A 26,974-nucleotide genomic window follows, 5' to 3' on the forward strand; every position below is an offset into this window, starting at 1 on the left:
GTGATGTTATGGAATATATATTATATATGATGACTCTGTGTGACCGCCCTGTAATAGTGCACTGATAACATCTGCTGTAACTTCCTACACTCGTCAGTCGCAGGTTCAGTTTTGTTTCCGGCTCAGTAGTTTTGGTTGTGTATAATGTTTATCTTTATTTGGTTTCTTCAGGTGCTTTCATGCGTCTCCGACCTAATAATTTTAGGAAGAAAGTCTGACGGGCAGTGCTGTAGGGTTTAACGTTACTGAGACTCATAAGAAGTAGGAGCTTTGGCCCAGGGGCAAAATATTCATCTCACTTGATCTCCCTTCTAAGTTATACTTGGTTTGGTCAGCCAAGGAGAGGCTGTTTGTTCATATAGGAGAGGGACACTGTCCTGGGGGTATTTTGGGGTGCCCCGTACACCTGAGACTGACTTGTAACTTGTGTTTGTGGCTGGTTATTCGATAATTTATAATATTGGATGTATGGTTTGTGCCATGATTACTTTTCTAGGAATACAGTCACTATCTTTTTTGAGGGTCTGAGGAGCTGTACAGTTTCTGACCATGGTGGGCAGCTTTATATGAAGGAGTTGTGGTTCGGACTACCAACTCCACGGTCCTGCTTGAAACCCCCATAAACCTTTAGCCTCTGCTTGGTAAGGGGATGCATGTGTGTTCAAAGGGTCTAAAGAGCCTTGTCCAACCTCTATAAAACCTTCTGGGAGAGCAAGATGATCAGGAGTGATCATGTATGGCCTGCTTAGCTTCAGGTCATAGACTATATGCCATGTATTATGTCTTCTGTAGGAGTTCAGCTTGGTTTCCCATATAGTTCCTTGGGAGAGAAGAAAAGTATGCCAAGTAACACCAGATGGGTATGCTCAGAAAGGACTCTAGCAGGTCAGGGTTACGCACCTACTAACTGTGAAGGTAGGGGTATGTTCACACAACACAATCGGATGCCCTGATTGAGATCCATTTCTCTCCTGCCATGATTCTGCCTCCCAATCTTGGAGCAGGAAAGCTTCCGGCTTGATCTTGCGAGAGTCCATGGTGCGAGGCACCTTGCTGATGAAGCCCATTCATCTCTGGCCATATGAGCTGCCCTTTAGGTTTCCTGCACACAGATTGCTCGGTGACTTATTGGGGATGCCATAAGGAGCCCCATATGGAGTCATTCGCTCTAAGTCTATGATGCTGTATGAACTCAAGTGTTCTCCCAATGGCAATATTGATCTATGAAAGCCTTGCTTAAAGGGGACTGAAATATTGGTGATGAACTTATCCTTATCAGGACCAACACCTGGTGGCACCACAACAGATCAGCTGTTTATACAGCTGCAGGTGAGTGCCACTTCTGCTTCACAGCTCAGTCATGTCAAGTTCACTAGCTGTGTGTGAATGAGTCTCTGACCCCGTTCACATGTGCGTTCGGGTTTCCCTTAGGGACTCCCGAACAGAAATCTATATGCATAAAAAATTACCTTAGGAAATCCACGGATCCCATAGACTATAAAGGGGTCCGTTGCATTGTCACTCAGTTTCCGCAACAAACATGTGGAGAAGTCCTGCAAGCAGCACTTTTCTCTCCGCGTGTTTCATGCCGAAACCACATGGACCTCATTATAGTCTATGGGGTCTACAGGTTCCGTTAGGTAACCGCTTTATGCGTATAGGTTTCCGTTGGGGGGGGGGGGGGGGGGGATGGAATGCAATTTTAACTTTTATTTTAACAAAAAAAATAGTCACATGGTGACTTTAGGAGTCAACATTTACAGATAAACGGCTGCGCATTTCAGGATGAACCCCCTTCCTCACGGCCTACCACCATACACGTGAGGAAGGGAGTTCATCCCGAAACGCGTAGCCGTTTATCTGTAATGTTGACTCCTAAAGTCACGATGTGCCTTTTTTTTAAATTTTTTTTGTTTAAAATAAATGTTAAATTTTATTCACGTACGTCTGAATTCGTTGGACCTCAGTTGAAGCTGGATTTTACCTTCTATACAGTACGCCTTTACCTTCTGAATCCAAAGGTTTCCGTGCTCGCTGGATCTGACATTTGATACAAGTGTATATGGTGAGCTGGATTTATACATGTTTCTGTACATGGAGTTTAGGCGGTACCTTTGTCACGAGTGGGAGATGTGATTGATTATTTGGGTTGTTGGGTCTATAGAAATGCCATGAAATTGCAAACCGTACCTCACCCGTTTCTCACCCCTGGGTTTTCGGAGACTGTTTTATGTTGGGCTGTGTCGTCTTGGGAACTGGGTCAGGTCTCTTGTGTTTTTATCCGGTGGGTTAATACATAGAAAGTATTCCTTCCACCACTTACTTACCTTTCAGCTTAGGCCTCCGAGCACATGACTTGTGGTTGAAGCACAATCCTTCTCTTGTGTGGCTTTTCCCCTTTATATTGTGTTAACAGAAGTTCAGCCAAACTTTTGTCTGTTGTGTTTGGACTCGGCTCTGTTGTTCCTAACCTAATCGAAGTCAACCAGTCTCTATATTTTCCATTCCTTTTTTTTTTTTTTTTTTTTCCTATTTTCTTTGCCTTTGCTGTGAACTTGACAATTCATTTTGCTTTTTTTTCTCCTTTTAACTCCTTGTATGTGGGAATACCAAAAACGCCATCCTTCCCGTACGCTGGTCTACAGTCTTCTAAAGCTCATGAGTTTTAAGTTTTATACAAGGGGTTGTCCTCTCTCCAGATAGTAGATGTTGGGTATAGAAGGATGGAACTTGTCTTTGAACATGCCCAATCCTTTGTACACCTATCCTTTGGCTATGAGATCAGAACAAATAGCCATTTCATATAAAAGTTCCTGCCCATTACAAGAGGTAGAACGTGTTATGCAGCAAAAAATTTTTCTCCATAGTAACCAGTAGTGGTATGTACCATGGGGGCGTATTATTTTTCTGTAAAGCCCCTGGAGAGGTTGGACCAGACTGGCTGCAGTAATTATTTTAATGAGTGGCGAGATCCTTCTTGTGCAGGTATCCACCTCTCCATGGACCATACCATGTAAAACAAGGGTGTGGGGAATGGACCCAAGAGAACTGGATTTCTACAGTTTATTAAAGAATCTGTCAGGGGACTTGTGCTGCCCAAGACATGGGTATCAAAAAAACAACAACAAAAAATCTCAGACAATTTCAGAAAAAAAAAAATTTATGTGCCAGAATTGGGGAGAAATTTCCTGGTCGCAGTTCCTCACCAACTTTCAGTCTCTCTATTTGTGTGATATTTTTAAAAAATATTTTTGGCTTTTCATAGGTGGACAATTCATACTATAACACGGTCCTCTAAATTTGCCAAAGTTTGGCCTCCGAGCTTAATTTTTGGTGATTGTAGAACATGGCTTTGGGTCATGTTGGTATACTTTGTGTGGCGTTTTGAGTTCCTTTTGCGAACATCTTTATGATGAGATTTACACAGTAGACTATGGATTCCTAAACTTCTTGAAAAAGGGACCCTCTTTCAGGCGAGCCTTTAGTTTGGGTCCCTCGTTTACAGTATTTGATCCTATTGTGGATCTTTTGAGCTATACACTGCCTCTGTTGAACTTGCTTTGGCTTCACAAATGCTTGTTACGCATACAACTCTGCTACTCCCACCCACCCAAAAAAAAGTTTTGCAACCCCCTCAAACTTTCGTGCATACACCTTTTCCAACCCCTTTATCCATCCCCCACACACTCAGTTCTGCTGAACCCAACTTTCCCCTACATACACACTCTGCTCTGCTAACGCCACACTATTGTCAATTGTTATTGCTGGCAGTTTTCAGTCTTGTAGTATGGTTTAGAACTTGCTCAACCTGACTCCCTGGGAGTCTTTTCACGACCACGTCCCCCCACCCACCAGGGGTTTGCCGCCCACAGCTTGTGAAGGCGAGATAGATGAATGAACAATCCATAGGAGGATCAGTTGGTATACAGAACCACCTAGACCTCTCTTGGTCCGTCACCATATATTCTTAGTGATCCGTGATATGTTGAACATTATTGGGAGCGTCTTTCACAAAAAGCTCATATGAGGACCACTGAGTAAGTTTTGTAAGTGGCCACTTTCCGACTTTGATACCACCTAGATAGTTTGTGTTCAATTAGACCTGCAAAAATGTTCTAATAGACGTCTGCCCATTTCTTTCTATCTGCTTGTCATGGTATTCCTCCCCGATACTGAAGACTTGGCGGCTTCTTCTATTGAGGCATGCTGTAGGTCATTACCTTTCAGTAATTCCAAAGTTCATGTGAGGTACATGCGGTATTCAGTACGCGAGCCATAGGTGGTCCCGATCGGTAACTACATTAGTAACGTCTGGATGTGTCGTGTAATCGGAACATTGACTAAAAGGTTGGAACAAAGGGGAAAAGTTCAAGGCGCTGGCTGGTGTCCAAGAGAAAGATGGGAAAAGGCAGTGCCCTTGTTTTGTGTTATCCTGTGTGAACTTGTTCCTGGTAACTGTACACTCCAGGTTTACATCCGGAAACCAAATAACGTCTATGGGCAGTTTATCAAATCTCTGGCTGAAGGCAAACAATTCCTGAGGGGTGTGGGTACATAATAGGTTTTTTTGTATTACGCATCACTTTTTTTTTTTTCCTAAGGAACAACATTTCAAAAACTTTTCCCTCTTGTGAACTTTACAATGGATAATCAGAAAGATTCCAGCATGAGAGGCCTATCGCGGAATGTAAAGCCTAAATATTCCAAGTATTCATAAGCAAGTCATCTGACCTTAAACGATTCTCGTAAAAAGGAAGTTTGGAAAATTTAGGGAATGTACGTGAAATGGGCTCTTCAGGGTGAGAAATCTCCTTGAACTTTTTCGGCTCTGATAGGATGTATTACAAATTTACCGTATATACTCGAGTATAAGCCGACCCGAATATAAGCCGAGGCCCCTAATTTTACCAGAAAAAAAACTGGGAAAACTTATTGACTCGAGTATAAGCCGAGGGGGGAAATGCAGCAGCTACTGGAAAATTTAAAAAATTAAATTGGTCGGAGTTTTTGGGTGCTGTAGGTGCTGGGGAAGGGGAGGGGGGTGTTTTGGTTGTCTGTCTGCCCCTTCCCTGAGCTTGAGGACTGGGTTTCTTCTTCCCCCACTTGGAATTCAGTCTGGCTGAATATAGGGGATCTGCAGTGCTCCTATTAACCCCTTCCCGACGGAACAGAAGCACTGCAAATCCCCTATATTCAGTAGACCGGGCACTGTCAGACACAGGGATACTTAATGTGTATGTGTTTGACAGTCATTTTCTACTTCTATATGTATTCTAGGGAAAGGAGGGGTTTACAACTTTTTTATTTTTTATTTTTTTTAAAGCTTCTCCCCCCCACTATTTTATGGGAGATTCTATACATTGATATTGTGGCTGGTCATAGACCCCCCCCCCCTCCTAAAAAAAAAAAGAAAAAAAAAATCTTTTTTTTTGCTGACTCGAGTATAAGCCGAAAGGGGCTTCTTCAGCACAAAAACTGTGCTGAAAAAATTGGCTTATACTTGAGTATATACGGTAATGGTTCTTCCTCAAAATACATGAAGCCCTAACCAAACTCTCTTTATATCCTGAATATGTAGCGGAGATGAAAAGATCTTCACAGGTTCATTAATCCTTTGACTAGTCCAAAGGTGCCACCACCTTAGTTTGGAGAGATTACCTACTCAGGCAATGTATCCTATCCAGAAAAAATTTAAGAATTTTAGTTTTGTAATAAGGGATTAAATGAATACTTGTTCTGGGAGTCGTCTTATCCATTTATATGGATTCCTTTTAAGCCTGTGGATAACTTTCGACCACGGTCAAAAATTTGACAGGAAGGTTCCACCTAGAGTCCAGGTCTGTCATTTTGAGTCTGCCTGGGAACCTAAAAGATTAAGAACCTGTCCTCTTAAAGCGCGGTTACCCACAAACCCCATGGACTATATGAAAGGGTCTGCTGGGTTTCCATCCAGTTTTTGACAACTTTATACTGAAACTTGCAAAGAGAAAAGCCCCCCTTGGCGGAATCTCTTATGGAGACTCCAATGCAGATGTGAACCTAGCCTTGGGGTTCAAGATTTGAAAGTTCTTGGAATCGGATGTAAAGTTATAGTCGTTTTTAGCAGTGGTCCTCTTAAACCTTGTGCTGTTCAGAGTGATAGTATATTTTATGTAGCAGACTTTTTGGGCCCCCGAGGGTTTGCTGCACCTCCTATAGCTACACCCCCTACTCTGCTCCTACCTTTTTTGATCAAGTGGGTTGATTTACAGGTCGTCTTGTTTTTGCTTAAGTGCCTATGGGTGCCATTGAAACCTAGCATGGTGCAGTCATTGACTGCAATGGAGGCCTTTATAACCAAGCTTGATCTAAAGCTATATTCACACGGTGATGCTGAAAACTGATGATTTGGTTTGTTTTTCATACTGACGACCTATTTATAGGCCTGGTCTGCAATTCCCAACTGAGGCCATGGAGACTGTCCAGCAACACGGTGGCTCAGTGTTGAGTACTGTAGCCATGCGGCACTGGAGTCCTGGGTTTAAATCCTTCCAAGGACCTCTGTAAGGAGTTTGTACGTTCTCCCCGTGTTTGTGTGGGTTTCCTTCCACACTCCAAAGACCTACTGAGAGGGAATGTAGATTGAGCCCTCTATCGGATAGTGACTGTCAATGTCTGTAACATGCTGCAGAATATGATGGCGCTATACAAGGAAGCATAAAAAGTGCCGCGACGGTTGGTTAAATGGCCACATGCCTTCTTCTAACTACATGGGAATGCTTGGGATAATAATGTACTTCTATAGCCGGAGTAGGCAACCTTTTTTGTTCGGCATGCCGATTTAAATAAAAAAAATCTAAGTTGAGGTCCTCGGAGTGCCGCGCAATAATTGTAAGGCTGACAAACCCTATACTTCTTATAGCACAAATAACATAGGGGTGCTGTCATTCTGTGCTCCCAGCCACATACCCTTCCGCTATTTCACTTGATACACCTGTACCTTTCCATTAGAAGCAATGGAAATACATGTGTAACCCACAAATAGTGGTAAATATATGTGATTGGAAGCAGAGCGAGGTAACACCTATATAGCGGTGACACACTATGTACCGGGATGCTGCATCCAGTCCCCAGCTGTCGGTAACTTCACTTTTCTATAAGTGAAACGCAGATTAATTTCACCCACTTTTAATTCCTGACTGTGCAGTAATAGTAAAACCCCAGCCAGGAATTGAGTGTTACACTTACCCCAAAGTGACAGCACTGGTGCCCGGGGACTGGATTTCACTATAGTTGCACAGTTGGGCACAGCAATAGTTGGGTACACAGTCTGTCACCACCCAAAAAGAATCACCCTATGGCGTTGCAAAAGCAAAGCTTTTTTTTTTTTTTGCAGATTTTGCTACTTTTTTTTTTTTTATCAGTCAGTGTCAAGAGTGACTACTGAAGGAATGGGAAATATATAGGAATCTCTTGTACTTCTATTCTCTGCTCAATCCAATCCTGTCTTACGCTCAAAAAACCACAGCAAAAACTGCAATTAAAAAAAAAAAAAGCTGTTTCTCTGTAACATGGGGCCTCTGTCTAAGGTTGGGCCCCGTGTTGTAGGAATACAGCTTTTTTTTTGTTGCAGAATTTGCTGTTTTTCTGAGCCTAGCCAGGATTGGATTGAGCAGAAGGGAGAAGTATAAGAAGCTTCCAATATATTTTCCATTACTTTTGTAGCTATTCTTACCTTTTAAAAAACCACAGCAAAATCTGCAACCAAAAACACTGTTTCTGCAACGTGGGGCCCCAGCCTCCTGCACACAAATGGTACGGATGTGTTTTTCACTGACCTGTACATTAAAAAATGAATCGACAGGGCCACAAATGCAGACAGATATAGGGTATGTATAGGACACATATAGGATCTGCTCCATAATTTTCAGCTCTTCAATTTGGCCCAGATACACAGCCACTAAATGAATGGCTGTATATATGGGTCCTTAGAAATGTACAGGTCTGTACTTTAATCCACAGTTGTGGATAAAAAGTCTGGCCATGTGCATTACAGGTTACAACTCAATGTGCCTCATAGTAATAGCAGGTAACCCCAGCATGTCCCTCACATTAACCCCTGTGTGCCTCACATAAGGGTTACTGATATGTGAAACATATGGAGGTAATAATTAAAGAGGACCTTTCACCACTTTTGGGCACATGCAGTGTTATATACTGCTGGAAAGCTGACAGTGCGCTGAATTCAGCGCACTGTCGGCTTTCCCGATCTGTGCCCAGTGTAAAGAGCTTACGGTGCCGGTACCGTAGCGCTTTACAGTCAGAAGGGCGTTTCTGACCATTAGCCAGAGACGTCCTTCTGCCTCGCGGCGCCTATTGCGCTGTGCTGTGGAGCCGGGAGGAACGCCCCCTCCCTCTGATCACACAGCTCGTCCATAGACGAGCATTATCAGGAGCGGGAGGGGGGAGTTCCTCCCCGCTCCACAGCACAGCGCGATTGGCGCCGCGAGGCAGAAGGACGTTCCTGGCTAATGGTCAGAAACGCCCTTCTGACTGTAAAGCGCTACGGTACCGGCACCGTAAGCTCTTTACACCGGGCGCAGATCGGGAAAGCCGACAGTGCGCTGAATTCAGCGCACTGTCAGCTTTCCAGCAGTATATAACACTGCATGTGCCCAAAAGTGGTGAAAGGTCCTCTTTAAACATCTTCATTACATAGGTCCTTTATTAGTACCCCAATGTGTCTCACATATTAGTAACCCTTATGTGAAGCACACAGGGGTTAATATGAGGGACATGATGGGGTTAATTCCTATTAATGTGAGGCACATGGAGTTACTAAAACTAAAGTAATAACCCCAAATCCCTGACATTACTAGGCAGAATAACCCCAGTGTGTACCTGGTGTGGTTTCACTTTCACTTTGCTCAGTGGAGCTCTACTCCTTTCCAGGGCTGCAGACGGCAGGAGCTCGCACACGTGGAACAGCAAGTCCAGGCAGTACAGTGAGAGCTCCGCCTCCTGGTCTTATCTCACCTCACTCATTGGTGGGCAGAGAGGGCAGCCAGAGAAGGGGGAGTGTCCTTTACCTCAGTTCTAGCAGAGAACCGAATGGACGAAGGTACAGTGCAGGCTGCAGTGCTAGCAAACTATACCGCGGGTGGCCGACCCCTGTTCTATAGGACAGTGCAGCAGCAAGGCTTTAGTGTCCTGCTCTATTACTCAGGCATCAGCTAGTGAGGTCTGAAGACCTGTTGCATCTATCTGCAGAGAGCCAGGGACCAAGGATGGGTAAGGGGGTGACTGGGTGACTACTGGTCTGGGGCCGACTAGGGAGCATTATTTGGTGGGGTAATGGTAAAAGATGACTTTGTATGTGCTTTGTGCAAAGTATAGGATGGTGTAGCTTATGAAGATGTATTCACATGGTGCAGTTTTGATGTGGTTTCAGCTGTAACTTGCACTGAAGAAAAACAAACAAACTGTTTTTGGGTTTTTTTTGTGGAAAAATTGATAGGAGTGCCCTGAGGAAGAATATATATATATATATATATATATATATATATATATATATACACTCACCGGCCACTTTATTAGGTACACCACGCTAGTAACGGGTTGGACCCCCTTTTGCCTTCAGAACTGCCTCAATTCTTCGTGGCATAGATTCAACAAGGTGCTGGAAGCATTCCTCAGAGATTTTGGTCCATATTGGCATGATGGCATCACACAGTTGCCGCAGATTTGTCGGCTGCACATCCATGATGCGAATCTCCCGTTCCACCACATCCCAAAGATGCTCTATTGGATTGAGATCTGGTGACTGTGGAGGCCATTGGAGTACAGTGAACTCATTGTCATGTTCAAGAAACCAGTCTGAGATGATTCCAGCTTTATGACATGGCATTGCATTATCCTGCTGAAAGTAGCCATCAGATGTTGGGTACATTGTGGTCATAAAGGGATGGACATGGTCAGCAACAATACTCAGGTAGGCTTTGGCGTTGCAACGATGCTCAATTGGTACCAAGGGGCCCAAAGAGTGCCAAGAAAATATTCCCCACACCATGACACCACCACCACCAGCCTGAACCGTTGATACAAGGCAGGATGGATCCATGCTTTCATGTTGTTGACGCCAAATTCTGACCCTACCATCCGAATGTCGCAGCAGAAATCGAGACTCATCAGACCAGGCAACGTTTTTCCAATCTTCAATTGTCCAATTTCGATGAGCTTGTGCAAATTGTAGCCTCAGTTTCCTGTTCTTAGCTGAAAGGAGTGGCACCCGGTGTGGTCTTCTGCTGCTGTAGCCCATCTGCCTCAAAGTTCGACGTACTGTGCGTTCAGAGATGCTCTTCTGGCTACCTTGGTTGTAACGGGTGGCTATTTGAGTCACTGTTGCCTTTCTATCAGCTCGAACCAGTCTGGCCATTCTCCTCTGACCTCTGGCATCAACAACGCATTTCTGCCCACAGAACTGCCGCTCACTGGATGTTTTTTCTTTTTCGGACCATTCTCTGTAAACCCTAGAGATGGTTGTGCGTGAAAATCCCAGTAGATCAGCAGTTTCTGAAATACTCAGACCAGCCCTTCTGGCACCAACAACCATGCCACGTTCAAAGGCACTCAAATCACCTTTCTTCCCCATACTGATGCTCGGTTTGAACTGCAGGAGATTGTCTTGACCATGTCTACATGCCTAAATGCACTGAGTTGCCGCCATGTGATTGGCTGATTAGAAATTAAGTGTTAACGAGCAGTTGGACAGGTGTACCTAATAAAGTGGCCGGTGAGTGTATATATATATATATATATATATATATATATATATATATATATATATATATATTAGGTATCTTTATTAGGTATATATATATATATATATATATATATATATATATATATATATATATATATATATATATATATATATATATATATATATATATATAAATAAATATATAAATATAAATTTTTTTTTTTTTTCTTTTCTCTCTCCCAGGAGCACCCAGAGTCTGAAAAGGTTGGGAAACACAGGGTTAGGTCTTCAGTTTGTGATCTATCAGGGTCTGATATTTGGACCCCTCAAGGTCTGTTCTGGACAAGTGACAAATGTTTCATCGTTCCTATACCAGCAATAGGATCAGTGCAGCGGCCCCGTCCAAAGGTCATCCGTATAATAATTCGGTTGGGGTCCTAAAACACCTCTTAAGCCTCAAGGTGGCCATACACACTGCGTGGTCTTCTTTCACAAGACTGGGTGACCATGTAATATGTACTGGCAGATACTGGGGCACTTTCAGCATGCCAGATACTCTAGTTCTCTGTAGATAAGCAGCCATCTGAGATGACGACACATGCACCCCAAGCGATCTGAGCATGCATGTGTATGGGGAGTTGGGAAGAACAGCTTTTGCCTCTTGTGTGGCTAGCACAATAGTACATCAGTCTCCCACCTTAGGCCAGTTTTTGGTTAAGCCAAGGGAACTAACAGATTTGTTCAAATTTCTGCAAGACTAGTGTCCAAGTCTGGGTAACTGGAAAGTTTGGTGCGTGTGTGTGTGTGTGTGTGTGTGTGTGTGTGTGTGTTTTTTTAAACGTCATTTTAATATTTCCTCTTGTCACTGAAATGTTTAACTCATTAAGTTTAATCTGATAAGTCAACACACAAGTACACATCCACTTCCTGAGTAAATAAGAGCACAGCGCACTTCTCCAAGTATGTTTCCTTATAATGTTCTCAGAATTCTATTCTAAATTTTTATTTTTTAACTTTCTTAGGCATTCGACCTCCAATAATGAATGGGCCCATGCACCCGCGCCCACTCGTGGCCCTGCTGGACGGCAGGGATTGTACAGTAGAAATGCCAATCCTCAAAGACGTAGCCACGGTGGCGTTCTGCGACGCACAGTCAACACAGGAAATCCATGAGAAGGTAAATGCTGACAAACATCATGGCATGTTTACTGGTAGTGGCTGGTTGAGGGTAGTAAACCAGGGCTGTAACTTGGATGTTTTTGGAAATGTAGTGGTTGCAGGTTTTTTTTCATTTTTTTTTTTTTTTTTTTGGGGGGGGGGTGTATTTGGTTATTCACTAGGAATAAAGACGCCAGAACTTGGCTGGTAAGTCAATAAGGTCAGCTTCTTGGTCTGTTACTGTCAGTGGCGTAACTAGGAACGGCAACTTTTGACATGACCCCCCCGCTCTCCTGTGCTCTCTATTATGCCCCATAGTGGCCCCTGCATACCCCACTGTGGACACCCATGAACAATTATTATACTCTGGGGTCTTTTCAGACCCCAGAGTGTAATAATCGGAGACCGAAGGGGGTACCAACATAAAAAAAAAACAATGTTACTTGCCTATCCCCGGCTCTGCTGCACTCTTCAGTGGTGTCGGCCATCTTTAATGACATCTGAGACATCACATGACCCGGGATGCAGGTCCCGGTTATGTGACGTCAGGGAGAGTCATAGAAGTAGGCCCGAATGCTGCCCTGAGAGGTAAGTAACACGGTTTTTTATGTTCCCTTAACCCTCCCTGGACTTCCAATCATTATACTCGGGGGTCAGAAAAAACCCCCGAGTATGATGTTTGTGGGGTCTGTGGCATCACTTACCAATCCCGCCCACTGCCAGGATCAGTAAGTAAATGGGGCCCGTTACCGGCTGAAGTTACTCCAGCCAGTAACTGCCTATTAAGAAAAAATAAAACCCCACAGTGGCTATCACTGTGCCCCTAATGTTATGCCACTGGTTACTGTACATATCTATATAAAAATGTATTGCATATAATCATTGAGTGGTATGGCCACTATGTAACTCATGGCCTTGTCTGCCATAACAGATGCTTTTTAGGGACCTGAGCTTTGGTGATGTCTGTATGCCTTTATAGGGTCTTTGGAAAGAGGTTATCTTCGGTTCTGTGTATACATTGCGTTTCTAAGCTGCTTTTGCAGTAGGAAAGCCCCTTTATTCGTTGGCCAAATGTTTTCACATAAGCCCTCCATTACCCAGCGTATGCCATGTTGGAATGCATGTTTGAGGGACAATACTAACCCCCTATGAACTGCAACATGGAAGAAGAGCTGTCAGCCCCTAATTATGCATACTGATGAATTGTCCATGGGAATGGTCAATTTTTATCATTTCAGCCTAGCTAATGCTCTTACATACTGCAAGGATACTACAGCTATATACAGCTTACAGAATATATCCATATAGCAAATATGCAATATGACAGAGCTGTAACTGTCCATTTCTTCACCCAGGGCAAAGATTGTGTGGTGTCCCCTCCTTCAGTGTAACATTACATATTATGCACAGTGCACATACACACTGCTTGGGTCATGTTACAACAGCTGGTAAGATTCTCCTGCTGTTGTAACTTTCTGCAGTATCAGCTAAGGAAGAAGGGATAAGACAGGACTACCAGAGGTCTATACTCTTCCCCGTCCTTAACCTGATCCTACCTCTGCAGTATCCAAACAATGCACTTGGACTAAGGCCACACAGTTTTTTTTCATAGCAATTTTTTTTTTCTTTTTTTTTTTTTAAAGCTACAATTTTGCTTTGTGGCTTGTGGCTCTCATTTTAATGGGACTGTAAAACCAGGTTTTTTTTTTTTTTTTTAAATGTAGATTGTGAGCCCCACATAGAGCTCACAATGTACATTTTTCCCTATCAGTATGTCTTTTTTGGAATAAGGGCTGGAAATCCATGCAAACACGGGGAGAACATACAAACTCCTTGCAGATGGTTTTACGCCCTTGGCGGGATTTGAACACCAGGACTCCAGTGCTGCAAGGCTGCAGTGCTAACCACTGAGCCACCGTGTGGCCCCCAGCTTTTTATTTTTTTCCCACTTCAGTTCCACAAAGGCCAAAGACTCGTTTTCCTCAGCATGTGACCTTGGCCTGAGTCCACATAGCACTGACTTCTATTTCCCACACTTGGAAAATAAATTACTGCATATGCCTCCTTACACAACTATAAAGTAGTGTGATTGTCTGCTGCTTGCTGTCCTTGGAGCCTGTAACCGTATAGATATCAGAGCATTGTACCTATATCATCACATCAAATGACAGGACAGATTTCTATCCACTTAAAGGGAGTGTCACTCGGAGTCTCTCGCAGGGGTGAACCTGGGCTTTCTGCCGCCTGAAGCGGCGTCAGAACCCCCCCCTTCCCTGGAGGAGCTGAGGGGGCGGGGTCGCAAGAAAGGGGCATGGCCGAGCGGAGTGAGCGGCGTTCGCAGGCAGGGAGAGGACCTGCTCTCTGCTTGAGTATGAGGGGCGGCCGCTGGAGCAGCGCTGTGTCCAGCAGGGACGCCCCAATACCCGCTCGCTTCCCGTGTCGGGCTGCAGAAACGGTGATGCTAAGCCAGTCCAGGACAGCTTGTCCTGGACTGGCTTAGGTCAGCAAAAATGCCGCCTTCCCGAGGCCCTGGTCTCTCGCCTGGTCCTCTTCCTTGTTGACGTAACTTGCAGTATCTGCATATGTGCACTACATCCACTATAGCCTGAAGCATAAGGAGCAGGTGGAGTGATCATGGGCAAGGGGCAAGAGTAACCTGGAGTGCAGGAGACTCCCTCTGTTCTCTAGGCCGCTGAGTAACCTGGAGTGCAGGAGACTCCCTCTGTTTTCTAGGCCACTGAGTAACCTGGAGTACAGGTTACTCAGCAGCCTAGAGAACAGAGGGAGTCTCCTGGAGTGCTGGAGACTCCCTCTGTTCTCTAGGCCGCTGAGTAACCTGGAGCGCAGGAGACTCCCTCTGTTCTCTAGGCTGCTGAGTAACCTGGAGCGCAGGAGACTCCCTCTGTTCTCTAGGCAGCTGAGTAACCTGGAGTGCAGGAGACTCCCTCTGTTCTCTAGGCAGCTGAGTAACCTGGAGTGCAGGAGACTCCCTCTGTTCTCTAGGCTGCTGAGTAACCTGGAGTGCAGGAGACTCCCTCTGTTCTCTAGGCCGCTGAGTAACCTAGAGTGCAGGAGACTCCCTCTGTTCTCTAGGCCACTGAGTAACCTGGAGTGCTGGAGACTCCCTCTGTTCTCTAGGCCACTGAGTAACCTGGAGTACAGGTTACTCAACAGCCTAGAAAACAGAGGGAGTCTCCTGGAGTGCAGGAGACTCCCTCTGTTCTCTAGGCTGCTGAGTAACTTGGAGTGGTGGAGACTCCCTCTGTTCTCTAGGCTGCTGAGTAACCTGGAGTGCAGGAGACTCCCTCTGTTCTCTAGGCTGCTGAGTAACCTGGAGTGCAGGAGACTTCCTCTGTTCTCTAGGCTGCTGAGTAACCTGGAGTGCAGGAGACTCCCTCTGTTCTCTAGGCTGCTGAGTAACCTGGAGTGCAGGAGACTCCCTCTGTTCTCTAGGCTGCTGAGTAACCTGGAGTGCAGGAGACTTCCTCTGTTCTCTAGGCTGCTGAGTAACCTGGAGTGCAGGAGACTCCCTCTGTTTTCTAGGCTGCTGAGTAACCTGGAGCGCAGGAGACTCCCTCTGTTCTCTAGGCAGCTGAGTAACCTGGAGTGTTGGAGACTCCCTCTGTTCTCTAGGCTGCTGAGTAACCTGGAGTGCAGGAGACTCCCTCTGTTCTCTAGGCTGCTGAGTAACCTGGAGTGCAGGAGACTCCCTCTGTTCTCTAGGCTGCTGAGTAACCTGGAGTGGTGGAGACTCCCTCTGTTCTCTAGGCTGCTGAGTAACCTGGAGTGCAGGAGACTCCCTCTGTTCTCTAGGCTGCTGAGTAACCTGGAGTGCAGGAGACTCCCTCTGTTCTCTAGGCTGCTGAGTAACCTGGAGTGCAGGAGACTCCCTCTGTTCTCTAGGCCACTGAGTAACCGGAGTGCAGGAGACTCCCTCTGTTCTCTAGGCTGCTGAGTAACCGGAGTGCAGGAGACTCCCTCTGTTCTCTAGGCCGCTGAGTAACCGGAGTGCAGGAGACTCCCTCTGTTCTCTAGGCTGCTGAGTAACCTGGAGTGGTGGAGACTCCCTCTGTTTTCTAGGCTGCTGAGTAACCTGGAGTGCAGGAGACTCCCTCTGTTTTCTAGGCTGCTGAGTAACCGGAGTGCAGGAGACTCCCTCTGTTTTCTAGGCTGCTGAGTAACCTGGAGTGCAGGAGACTCCCTCTGTTCTCTAGGCCGCTCACTTGCATAATCAGTTTATAAACCCCTCTGCAATGGAGGACCAAACTTCATAAAATGTGTTACATTCTGATGACCCGGATGTATCTAGCAGTGTTCACTTCCATTGACTCATTCCTGGTGACTAGAGATGAGCGAACACTGTTCGGATCAGCCGATCCGAACAGCACGCTCCCATAGAAATGAATGGAAGCACCTGTGACGCTGACTTTGCTGGCGGCAGGCCGGCGTCACAGGTGCTTCCATTCATTTTTATGGGAGCGTGCTGTTCGGATCGCCTGATCATCTCTACTGGTGACTCTTCCTTTAGGCTAAGGCCCCACGTAGCGATCTACAGCCAAAAAGCGATGTGGATAATAATTGCGGTGCAAATGCAACTTTTTTTCCCTCCTCTTTTTCCTGATTCTTTTTTCAGTGTCATGTTGCTCTGCGGTATTTCTGCCCTCATTATACCTACACTCACCGGCCACTTTATTAGGTACACCTGTCCAACTGCTCGTTAACACTTAATTTCTAATCAGCCAAACACATGGCGGCAACTCAGTGCATTTAGGCATGTAGACATGGTCAAGACAATCTCCTGCAGTTCAAACCGAGCATCAGTATGGGGAAGAAAGGTGATTTGCGTGCCTTTGAACGTGGCATGGTTGTTGGTGCCAGAAGGGCTGGTCTGAGTATTTCAGAAACTGCTGATCTACTGGGATTTTCACGCACAACCATCTCTAGGGTTTACAGAGAATGGTCCGAAAAAGAAAAAACATCCAGTGAGCGGCAGTTCTGTGGGCGGAAATGCGTTGTTGAGGTCAGAGGAGAATGGCCAGACTGGTTTGAGCTGATAGAAAGGCAACAGTGACTCAAATAGCCACCCGTTACAACCAAGGTAGCCAGAAGAGCATCTCTGAACGCACAGTACGTCGAACTTTGAGGCAGATGGGCTACAGCAGCAGAAGACCACACCGGGTGCCACTCCTTTCAGCTAAGAACAGGAAACTGAGGCTACAATTTGCACAAGCTCATCGAAATTGGACAATTGAAGATTGGAAAAACGTTGCCTGGTCTGATGAGTCTCGATTTCTGCTGCGACATTCGGATGGTAGGGTCAGAATTTGGCGTCAACAACATGAAAGCATGGATCCATCCTGCCTTGTATCAACGGTTCAGGCTGGTGGTGGTGGTGTCATGGTGTGGGGAATATTTTCTTGGCACTCTTTGGGCCCCTTGGTACCAATTGAGCATCGTTGCAACGCCAAAGCCTACCTGAGTATTGTTGCTGACCATGTCCATCCCTTTATGACCACAATGTACCCAACATCTGATGGCTACTTTCAGCAGGATAATGCAATGCCATGTCATAAAGCTGGAATCATCTGACTGGTTTCTTGAACATGACAATGAGTTCACTGTACTCCAATGGCCTCCACAGTCACCAGATCTCAATCCAATAGAGCATCTTTGGGATGTGGTGGAATGGGAGATTCGCATCATGGATGTGCAGCCGACAAATCTGCGGCAACTGTGTGATGCCATCATGTCAATATGGACCAAAATCTCTGAGGAATGCTTCCAGCACCTTGTTGAATCTATGCCACGAAGAATTGAGGCAGTTCTGAAGGCAAAAGGGGGTCCAACCCGTTACTAGCATGGTGTACCTAATAAAGTGGCCGGTGAGTGTATATGGAAACCACCAGCATTTCCATAGGTATAATTAACAATGCTGCGATTTGCAAACATTTTTTTTTTTTTTTTTTTTAAATCGTAGTATATCCGCTGCAGTGTGTGTGTGTGTGTGTGTGTGTGTGTGTGTGTGTGTGTGTGTTTTTTTTTTTTGTTTTTTTTCTCTCTCTCTCTGAAATGTGTGTATGGGATTAGTCAGGTTCCCATCCATTTTGCAGGTACTGTAAGACGCTGTGGCCAAATCGCAGTGTTTACGCTATGTGTGTTCCTGGCCTTAAAGGGGTGACCAGTATGTGATCCTGCACAGATCTGTTCTAGCATGCTTTGGCTAGTGGACGGGGCGTAAATGCAGCACCACTCCTATACAAGTAGTAGAAGCGGCACTCCAGCGTATGGGGCGTTTGCACTGCTCCTATTACTTGTATAACAGTTTTGCTGCACTTGCCACCCGGCCACTAGCCAGAGCCCGCTGGAGTGTCAAGTGGAGACTGACAGTTGTGATGGGATTGATATAGCAAATGTTGTGAAGAAAATAGAAACTTTTTTTGTTCATTTGCTGAAATCAGAATATCCCTTTTAAGCAGAAGGGAACATGAGTTTCCAAAAATGACACATGAACTTCCCCTTATAACTAAGAAATGAACAATTTCCGAGTTCCAGATCTAGCTTTTACTAAAGGTCATTTAGGATGGAGTAGAATAGAGACTGGTCACACCCAGCAGATTTAGGAAACCCCCTAGAATTTTCTGCACTGCATATACCAGACGTCAGTAATGCTGGAAGTGAGCTCATGGCACCAGTGGAGGTGATCTGTGGGGGGTAGTCTCCGAAACAGCGTCCCTACACAGCTGTGACTTATTACATTGTAGGACTACTACAGGCAGACATGGACACAACCTGCACAAGCACATGGCGTTCCCCCTCGCATCACCAGGGAAGGGTTAAAGTTACTTAGATTTTATTATTTCTACTAATAAGTTTCCCCCAAACCTGCCAATTTATTGTGCCTAGGTGCACAGGATATAGATAGATGGGTGCACATGATATAGATGTAGCAGAGCTGAATTTATCATGTATACATGGTATGTTAGAGGTCCTGTCTACTCTATGGACTTGACAATTTTAGTAAATACCTCCATTCTCCTGATAATATCCTATTTCTGGAGCATTTTTTTTTTTTTTTTAAATTGTCGTCCCTCTATAATTCTTCCTGGAAATGTCACTCGCAAACCTCCAGGATGTCGTTCACAAACCTCACATGACATTTCCAGGAGGAATAACAGAGGCGCAGAACACTGCAATGTGTGAAGACACTCCAGAATGATATTCCTCTGAAATGGACGTGTCAGTAGTAGCTGTTATGGCTGCCTGTATAACCACACACGTTGCATTGTGATCTGTTGCTCTGCCATAGGACCAACTTGGCTCTGCTGCATTTGTACCTACGTCTTAGAAGTAGCTGTGTTTTTTCGGGTCGGCTTTTCTTCCCGCCTCACCAGTATTTAACACTGCCACCAGCAACAAAGTGAGATTTCATCTTTTGAGTACAGATCACAGAGCATTTGAGGATAATGGGAAACCACAGAGCTGCTAATAATACACTCGCAGAGCCGATTGTGTCTGATGGTTGTTTGCAAATACGAGCGCGTCAACATGTTGCAGCCATTTGAGCCCAGCCAGTGTTGGAAATCTCTTCAGCGGGAGGCAGAGAGCAAGTAGATGATGACTGCGGCCTGATCTGCTTGTATTATGCAGTGGTTATGTAAGAGTCGGGTCCCCACCGCGCTTCAGAGCATTATGGGCCTTTAGGGCCGGTGCGTCTCATAAAATTATGGAGTTCAATGCATAGGATGTGAGCTTGTGGCATAGCACTCAGGAGCTGGAACACAATGGTGTAATGCCTCCCCCAGGGACAAATGTGCTAGGCAAATGTATGCCAAAGTGTAGCGGCACCGGAGGGGTTTATAAGCAAGAAGCAGCATTGATGGTAATTGGATGCTATGAAGAGGGAGGGGGTCACTTTAGCCATGGTATGTATTTTGTGGATTTTATTATTGTACAGCTTCAGTCTGAACTGAAATTCATCTTGTACTAATCTTGAGTTCTTCCTGCATTATACTCCAGAGCTGCACTCACTATTCTGCTCATACAATCACTGTGTACACACATTACATTACTTATCCTGTACTGATCCTGCGTTACATCCTGTATTATACTCCAGAGCTGCACTCACTATTCTGCTGGTACAGTCACTGTGTACATACATTACATTACTTATCCTGTACTGATCCTGAGTTACATCCTGTATTATACTCCAGAGCTGCACTCACTATTCTGCTGGTGCAGTCACTGTGTACATACATTACATTACTTATCCTGTACTGATACTGAGTTACATCCTGTATTATACTCCAGAGCTGCACTCACTATTCTGCTCATACAATCACTGTGTACACACATTACATTACTTATCCTGTACTGATACTGAGTTACATCCTGTATTATACTCCAGAGCTGCACTCACTATTCTGCTCATACAATCACTGTGTACACACATTACATTACTTATCCTGTACTGATCCTGCGTTACATCCTGTATTATACTCCAGAGCTGCACTCACTATTCTGCTGGTACAGTCACTGTGTACATACATTACATTACTGATCCTGAATTACATCCTGTATTATACTCCAGAGCTGTACTCACTATTCTGCTGGTACAGTCACTGTGTACATACATTACATTACTTATCCTGTACTGATCCTGTGTTACATCCTGTATTCTACTCCAGAGCTGCACTCACTATTCTGCTGGTGCAGTCACTGTGTACATACATTACATTACTTATCCTGTACTGATCCTGAGTTACATCCTGTATTATACCCCAGAGCTGCACTCACTATTCTGCTGGTGCAGTCACTGTGTACATACATTACCTACCCTGTAATGATTCTGAATTCCATTCATAATTGAGGGCTTCAGAGCTGAAATCTCCAATCTGCTGCGTTTTTGCAAGTTTAGTTTTTGCACTAGGCCCTGAAGTAAGAAAAGCTCTTTACTCTTCTGCATTATAGATGCCCATTTTAGCTCTTGTGTGAGGACTGTTTTCCAGTGGCAAGCAGCAGAACAGTGAATACCGCTCTGGGTGGAGTCAGATCTGGAATGCCAACCTCCACCGGAAAATGGTGAGCACAGCTCTGGAGTATAATACAGGATGTAACTCAGGATCAGTACAGGATAAGTAATGTAATGTATGTACACAGTGACTGTACCAGCAGAATAGTGAGCGCAGCTCTGGAGTATAATACAGGATGTAACTCAGGATCAGTACAGGATAAGTAATGTAATGTATGTACACAGTGACTGCACCAGCAGAATAGTGAGTGCAGCTCTGGAGTAACTCTGGGTAGGTACACGATAAGTAATGTATGTAAACAGTGAGTGCACGTCGGTGATGGATCAATGCAGACTACAACTCCCAGCATTTCCTGACAACTGAAAGATGAACAATGATTATATATAATTATAGGTTGTAGAAATGACTCTATACAAAAATACATGCAGCTTGTCATGGTTACTGTTCCCCCTAAGAGACATGGACACAGGTGTCGCTGGTATTGTCTGTCTCTGATGCTCAGGTGGCCACCCCACCCATGTACATCACACGTTCATGGAGACCTAGATTTCCCGTGTGTGTTTTTTTTTTTATTTTTTTTATTTTTTTATGACTACATACATGGGCCTTGTATTGTTCAAGGGTATTATTTGGGCACGTCCTGGTGTTTGTGTGCGTTGGGGGAGGAGGGGGGGGGAGTGGATGACACCAGAACTAAAATTTTGATTTCTCCTCTTACAAAAATGGTGTCTTTATTTGTTAGTGGTGTCCTTGAGCGGTAAAAATAACAGGGTCCTTTGCTTATTTCCAGGTACTAAATGAAGCAGTGGGCGCCCTGATGTATCACACCATCACTTTAACGCGAGAGGACTTGGAGAAGTTCAAGGCTCTTCGAATAATTGTCCGAATTGGGAGCGGGTTCGACAACATTGACATTAAGTCAGCTGGAGATCTAGGTAAGTTTTCCATTTTGATATATGCTGAGAATGTCTTTTCTTGGGTTAAGGTTCTGATTCTGCTGTCTTATGTGGGGGGTCTAATGTTCTTATCCCTTCACCATTAATCCAGGTATAGCAGTGTGCAATGTGCCAGCAGCGTCCGTAGAAGAGACGGCGGATTCTACAATGTGCCACATTCTGAACTTGTATAGGAGAACAACGTGGTTGCACCAGGCGTTACGAGAAGGCACGAGAGTCCAGAGCGTTGAGCAGATTAGGGAAGTTGCATCCGGAGCTGCTCGCATTAGGGGGGAAACCTTAGGCATTATAGGACTAGGTAAGTTCCTCTTAAAGGTTACGAATTAATAGTAAAAACGGTGAAACCTCTTTGAGACAACAGCCCAAAATTGCATGAAAAACTGGTCTTGAAATGAGGGCTACTATGGAAACCTTAAAACCTGTCACAGTATGTGGTATTAGAGGTGGAGAGTAGGGTTGAGCGATCATGTTCAGAAAAGATCAGATTCCGTTCGGCGATAGAGAAAATTTCGCAATCGGAATTCCGAACACGATCTTTTTAGGTGGGATCGAGATCGGTGATTATTTCCCACAATGCTTTGCTACTGGCCAAGCACTGTGGGAAAAGCTAACAATGTTAGCCTTCACACTGAGTATACGCTCCACTCATTCTGAGCGGCGTGTATACGCAGTGTGAAGGCTGCGCTGCAGTTCCATAGGAATGAATGGAAGCAGCCGGCACACAGCCTTAACCCCCTGCGCGCCGGCTGCGTCCATTCATTCTAATGGGAGACTAGCTAACATCTCTAGTAGCTACTTACCTGCAGAGATGGCTGGTCCGCTGCCCGGTATTCTCATTCTTCTTCGCCTCGCTGCCCCCGCCTCCCAGGTTAGTGTTAAAGAGCTAGGAAGAAGGCGGGGCTTGTGGCTTAGGAGAGTGTGGGCCAGTACAGGGTGGCGAGACGTGATGTCTCCCCTCCCAGTACCCGCCCACACTCTCCTAACCCGCCCACACTCTCCTAACCTGGGGGGCAGCGAGGTGAAGAAGAACGAGAACACCGGGCACCGGACCAGCCATCTCTGCAGGTAAGTGGACACCAGGGGGGACTAAGTAGCCAGAGGATTAAAAAAAAGTCCTCTGGCTACTTGGTGATTAAAAAAAATCACTACACAGCATGGATTCTAACAATTAAAGCGTTCAATTGTTAGATTCCATGCTGTATAGTGAATAGGATTGTTTTTAAAATCCGATCTCCAATTAATAAAAAAAAATCCCATTGACTTGCATTTGGATCAGAATTGGGATCGAGATCGGGTTCGACTGAAAAAGGATCGGAAATCTGATTTAAAAATCTATCCTGAAAAGTCAAGATCGGCTCAACCCTAGTGGAGAGGTTTCACTGTATTTGTGATGAATGTGATCAGAACTTTCAAAATTGGTTTTCCAAAAGTCGTGATATTGTAACATTTTTCAAAAAGTTGAGTTAGCCAGTAGGCATTGGATGGTACAGTAAAGCCTGAGCTACTCAATGGTATTGCCTAAAATTCACTGTATGGCATGGTTAGATATACTGTGTTGAACAGTTGTCTGGTGTCATGCTACACCACACTGATATCAGGGGCCTAGCCTTAGTATAGGCTGTCAATATTTAGTCTTGGAGCTCCCATCTATGGTCCTTGCTGACCAGAATGTTGTTTTTTTTTTTTTGTTTTGTTTTTTTGCTTCTGACAGTCAACAATTTTTCATTAGTCGTTGGCTGATCCCTTCAGTCTGCTCAAATTTTGAGCAGCCATTGGATTCTTTTGGTCTCTTCTGTCATATATACATTGATATATCTGGCCACCCCAAGACGTATTGTGACTTATGAAAGGTCAACATTTCTGCAGCACTTTTGCAAATTCTGGCTCCTTGATGCTTCATGGTGGGCTCCACCATATCTGTTTATCTATGGACTTTCATGTCTGTGGGTCAGACATGAGTTAAGGCATTTTTAGGGTAGAGACTGTCCTTTGTACAATACATTTTATATGGATATTATGTGACGGGGTTTAGATATTTTCAGGATAGGTAATGCCAAAAAGTGTCATCACCTTGTTGTCAGTGTTGTGTCTGGGTGAGACCTATTACTTTGGTATAGGTAGGGTTAATAAGGTATTGGCTGACTCCTCTGTCTGTTCATTATCTCTTATGGCAACAAAGGATTGGACATGTTCATATCCAATATGCCCGCTCCTCCTTTGCACCAATATTTACCACCGAGCCTCCCGTATGCATGAGCTTATCCTGCTGGATTGGTGATACTTTTTCTTTTCAGTTTTGTCATGTTCCTTTTCCTTGCTTTTCTATTCGGATCCGTTTTTGCTTCTCATTGTGTACGGAGTACGGGCTGTGAAGAGAAAATGAGGGTGGGGGAGGGTCACTTCAAATGGGCCGCCTTCTGGGGCATTATAAATCATAGAAACTTGTTCTTGGTGTCCTATGGAAAAGATTCTCATCTTTCATGTTACTGAAGCTTTACCTGTGTGGTTTACAGAGATAACTGGCTGAAGAGTCAGGATTGGGATGTGTATAGCAGCACCTGCATAGAACAATGGGGCTCACAATCTACATAAAAAAATAAAATCCTAATCCTGAGTCCCTGTATGAAATCTACAGTTAGAATGGCATCTCCTTTCATATGACACCAAAAGCAAGTTTCTATGATTTATAATACCGAGATATACGTAGCTGTTTGAAGTGACTTTCCCCCATAACCTCTCTCCACATTACGCAGCCCCCTACTCTGTAGACAATGTGAGGCCGAGGACAGCTCGAAATAGAGAAACAAGGGAAAGAGTGAGTGCAGGATTTCATACAAAGGAGCCAAAATTTGTTAAAGTATATTACAAAATTTATTTATGACCTAAAATTTCGGTTGCGCTTTAGTCTTTCTAATACATGTTTGGAGGGGTGGATACTGAGCATTCAACTTATGTATTTTATTTTATTTTTTTTGTCTTTAATTTTTAGCTTAATTTTTGTTTTGTTCAGGCGCGCTGGCAACGTGAGATATCTAGTTAGTGATGGGGAATAGGCATAAAGACTGTTGCTGCTGAAACTTGGCAGCGGCCATCTCCCCAGTTCAGATTTAATTTGTTGTGCCAAATTTTCCATTACAGCTTGGACAACAATAAAAGCAGATGCAGAACCCAACCTGACAGGTTTTGGCTACTGCTTTATTCACGTCCATGCTATGATTTCCATTGGACCCAGGAGCTGGACCGCAGCTGACAAAATTGCCCGAGCTGTTAGTTCCAAGTAAAGGGAAAAAGTTAAGATAGAACTTGCTGTTATGCCCAAAGCGCGGCGTTCTGTGCCAAGTGAGAAACTTTGATGGGTTGTGCGTAGGTGAAAAGTAATCGCACTTGTGAGTTCACGTGGGTCGTCTTAAAGAGCCCAAATTCTCCTGAGTGATCATTACATTGACACAGTCTGCACTCTGGGCTTAGAAGGTTCTTAGAAGTGCGGTTTTATCACTTTGCTCCAGATCTGTGAAACAAAGGTATACCTGCTAGAGCTGGTCTTTAGCTTTATGGCACTTCCCTAGGTGGTACCTCATACTCCAGGTCATAAAGGTATTTGTAGTAATGTTTTTTTTTGTTTTGCAATACCACTCCTAGCCACATGGTGTGCTGGTAGGTAGAAATCTGCGAATGTTTGGCGTAAATGATGTGAGAAATGTATGCCAGCTATGTGCTGGCATACATTTTCCCTCCAGCCACAGGGCCTGGCGAGTGTACCTGTTATTTAAGGAACACCCTCTGCCCACTCTGGTTAGGAATACTACTTTAGTAAGTCCAGTCTGCTGGTGGAGTCACTGGGGCAGATTTGAGTGCAGCTCTGGAGTATAATACAGGATGTAACTCAGGATCAGTACAGGATAAGTAATGTATGTACACAGTGACTGTACCAGCAGAATAGTGAGCGCAGCTCTGGAGTATAATACAGGATGTAACTCAGGATCAGTACAGGATAAGTAATGTAATGTATATGTACAGTGACTACACCAGCAGAATAGTGAGCGCAGCTCTGGAGTATAATATAGGATGTAACTCAGGATCAGTACAGGATAAGTAATGTAATGTATATGTACAGTGACTACATGAGCAGATTAGTGAGCGCAGCTCTGGAGTATAATACAGGATAAGTAATGTAATGTATGTTCACAGTGACTGCACCAGCAGAATAGTGAGTGCAGCTCTGGAGTATGATACAGGATGTAACTCAGGATCAGTACAGGATAAGTAATGTCTGTACACAGTGACTGTACCAGCAGAATAGTGAGCGCAGCTCTGGAGTATAATACAGGATGTAACTCAGGATCAGTACAGGATAAGTAATGTAATGTATGTACACAGTGACTGCACCAGCAGAATAGTGAGCGCAGCTCTGGAGTATGATACAGGATGTAACTCAGGATCAGTACAGGATAAGTAATGTAATGTATATGTACAGTGACTACATGAGCAGATTAGTGAGCGCAGCTCTGGAGTATAATACAGGATAAGTAATGTAATGTATGTACACAGTGACTGCACCAGCAGAGTATAACAAAACACTAATTGAACAATCTCTTTGTTACAAGGGGATGTAATTCATTGGTCTTATAAAACTTACCGAACATATTACTAGATAATATTTATGAACTGCTATAAACAATTTCTTCTAGACTTAGGGGGCGTTCACACTACCGTCGGTGTCCGACATGTAGTGTCCGCTCCTAGTGTCCGCTCAAAATCTGTCGCGGACACTAGATGCACTAGACACTGCATGCAGGGTTCTTCTGTCCGCTTGAGAAGTCAGACATCTTCTCTTGCGGACAGGAAAGGACGGGCACGGAGTGCAAAAGAACGCACCCGATGCCCATTCAAGTGAATGACAGGTGTCACGGACACATCTAGTGTCCGCTCCTAGTGTCCGTGACAGATTTTGAGCGGACACTAGGAGCGGACACTACATGTCGGAGACCGACGGTAGTGTGAACGCTCCCTTAGAGATGTCCTTATAGATAGTGTTTTGCAAACCATGACTTAATGCCAAGGGGAAAAAAAAATCTAGTAATCCATGGGAA

At 44.6% G+C, this 26,974-nt stretch overlaps 1 protein-coding gene across 5 annotated transcripts in view; it reads left to right on the forward strand.

Moving 5' to 3' along the window:
* Positions 1-26,974, forward strand: part of CTBP1 (C-terminal binding protein 1) — a 195,813-nt gene that overhangs the window by 159,237 nt on the left and 9,602 nt on the right. For all 5 annotated transcript variants that reach the window (XM_075261128.1, XM_075261131.1, XM_075261129.1 and 2 more), the window contains 3 exons: positions 11,764-11,918; positions 21,719-21,863; positions 21,976-22,182. In XM_075261128.1, coding sequence (XP_075117229.1) covers positions 11,764-11,918; positions 21,719-21,863; positions 21,976-22,182 — 507 coding nt within the window. The remainder of the gene's footprint in view (positions 1-11,763; positions 11,919-21,718; positions 21,864-21,975; positions 22,183-26,974) is intronic.

Source organism: Leptodactylus fuscus, chromosome 1 (assembly GCF_031893055.1).
Source record: "Leptodactylus fuscus isolate aLepFus1 chromosome 1, aLepFus1.hap2, whole genome shotgun sequence".
Classification (NCBI taxonomy): domain Eukaryota; kingdom Metazoa; phylum Chordata; class Amphibia; order Anura; family Leptodactylidae; genus Leptodactylus; species Leptodactylus fuscus.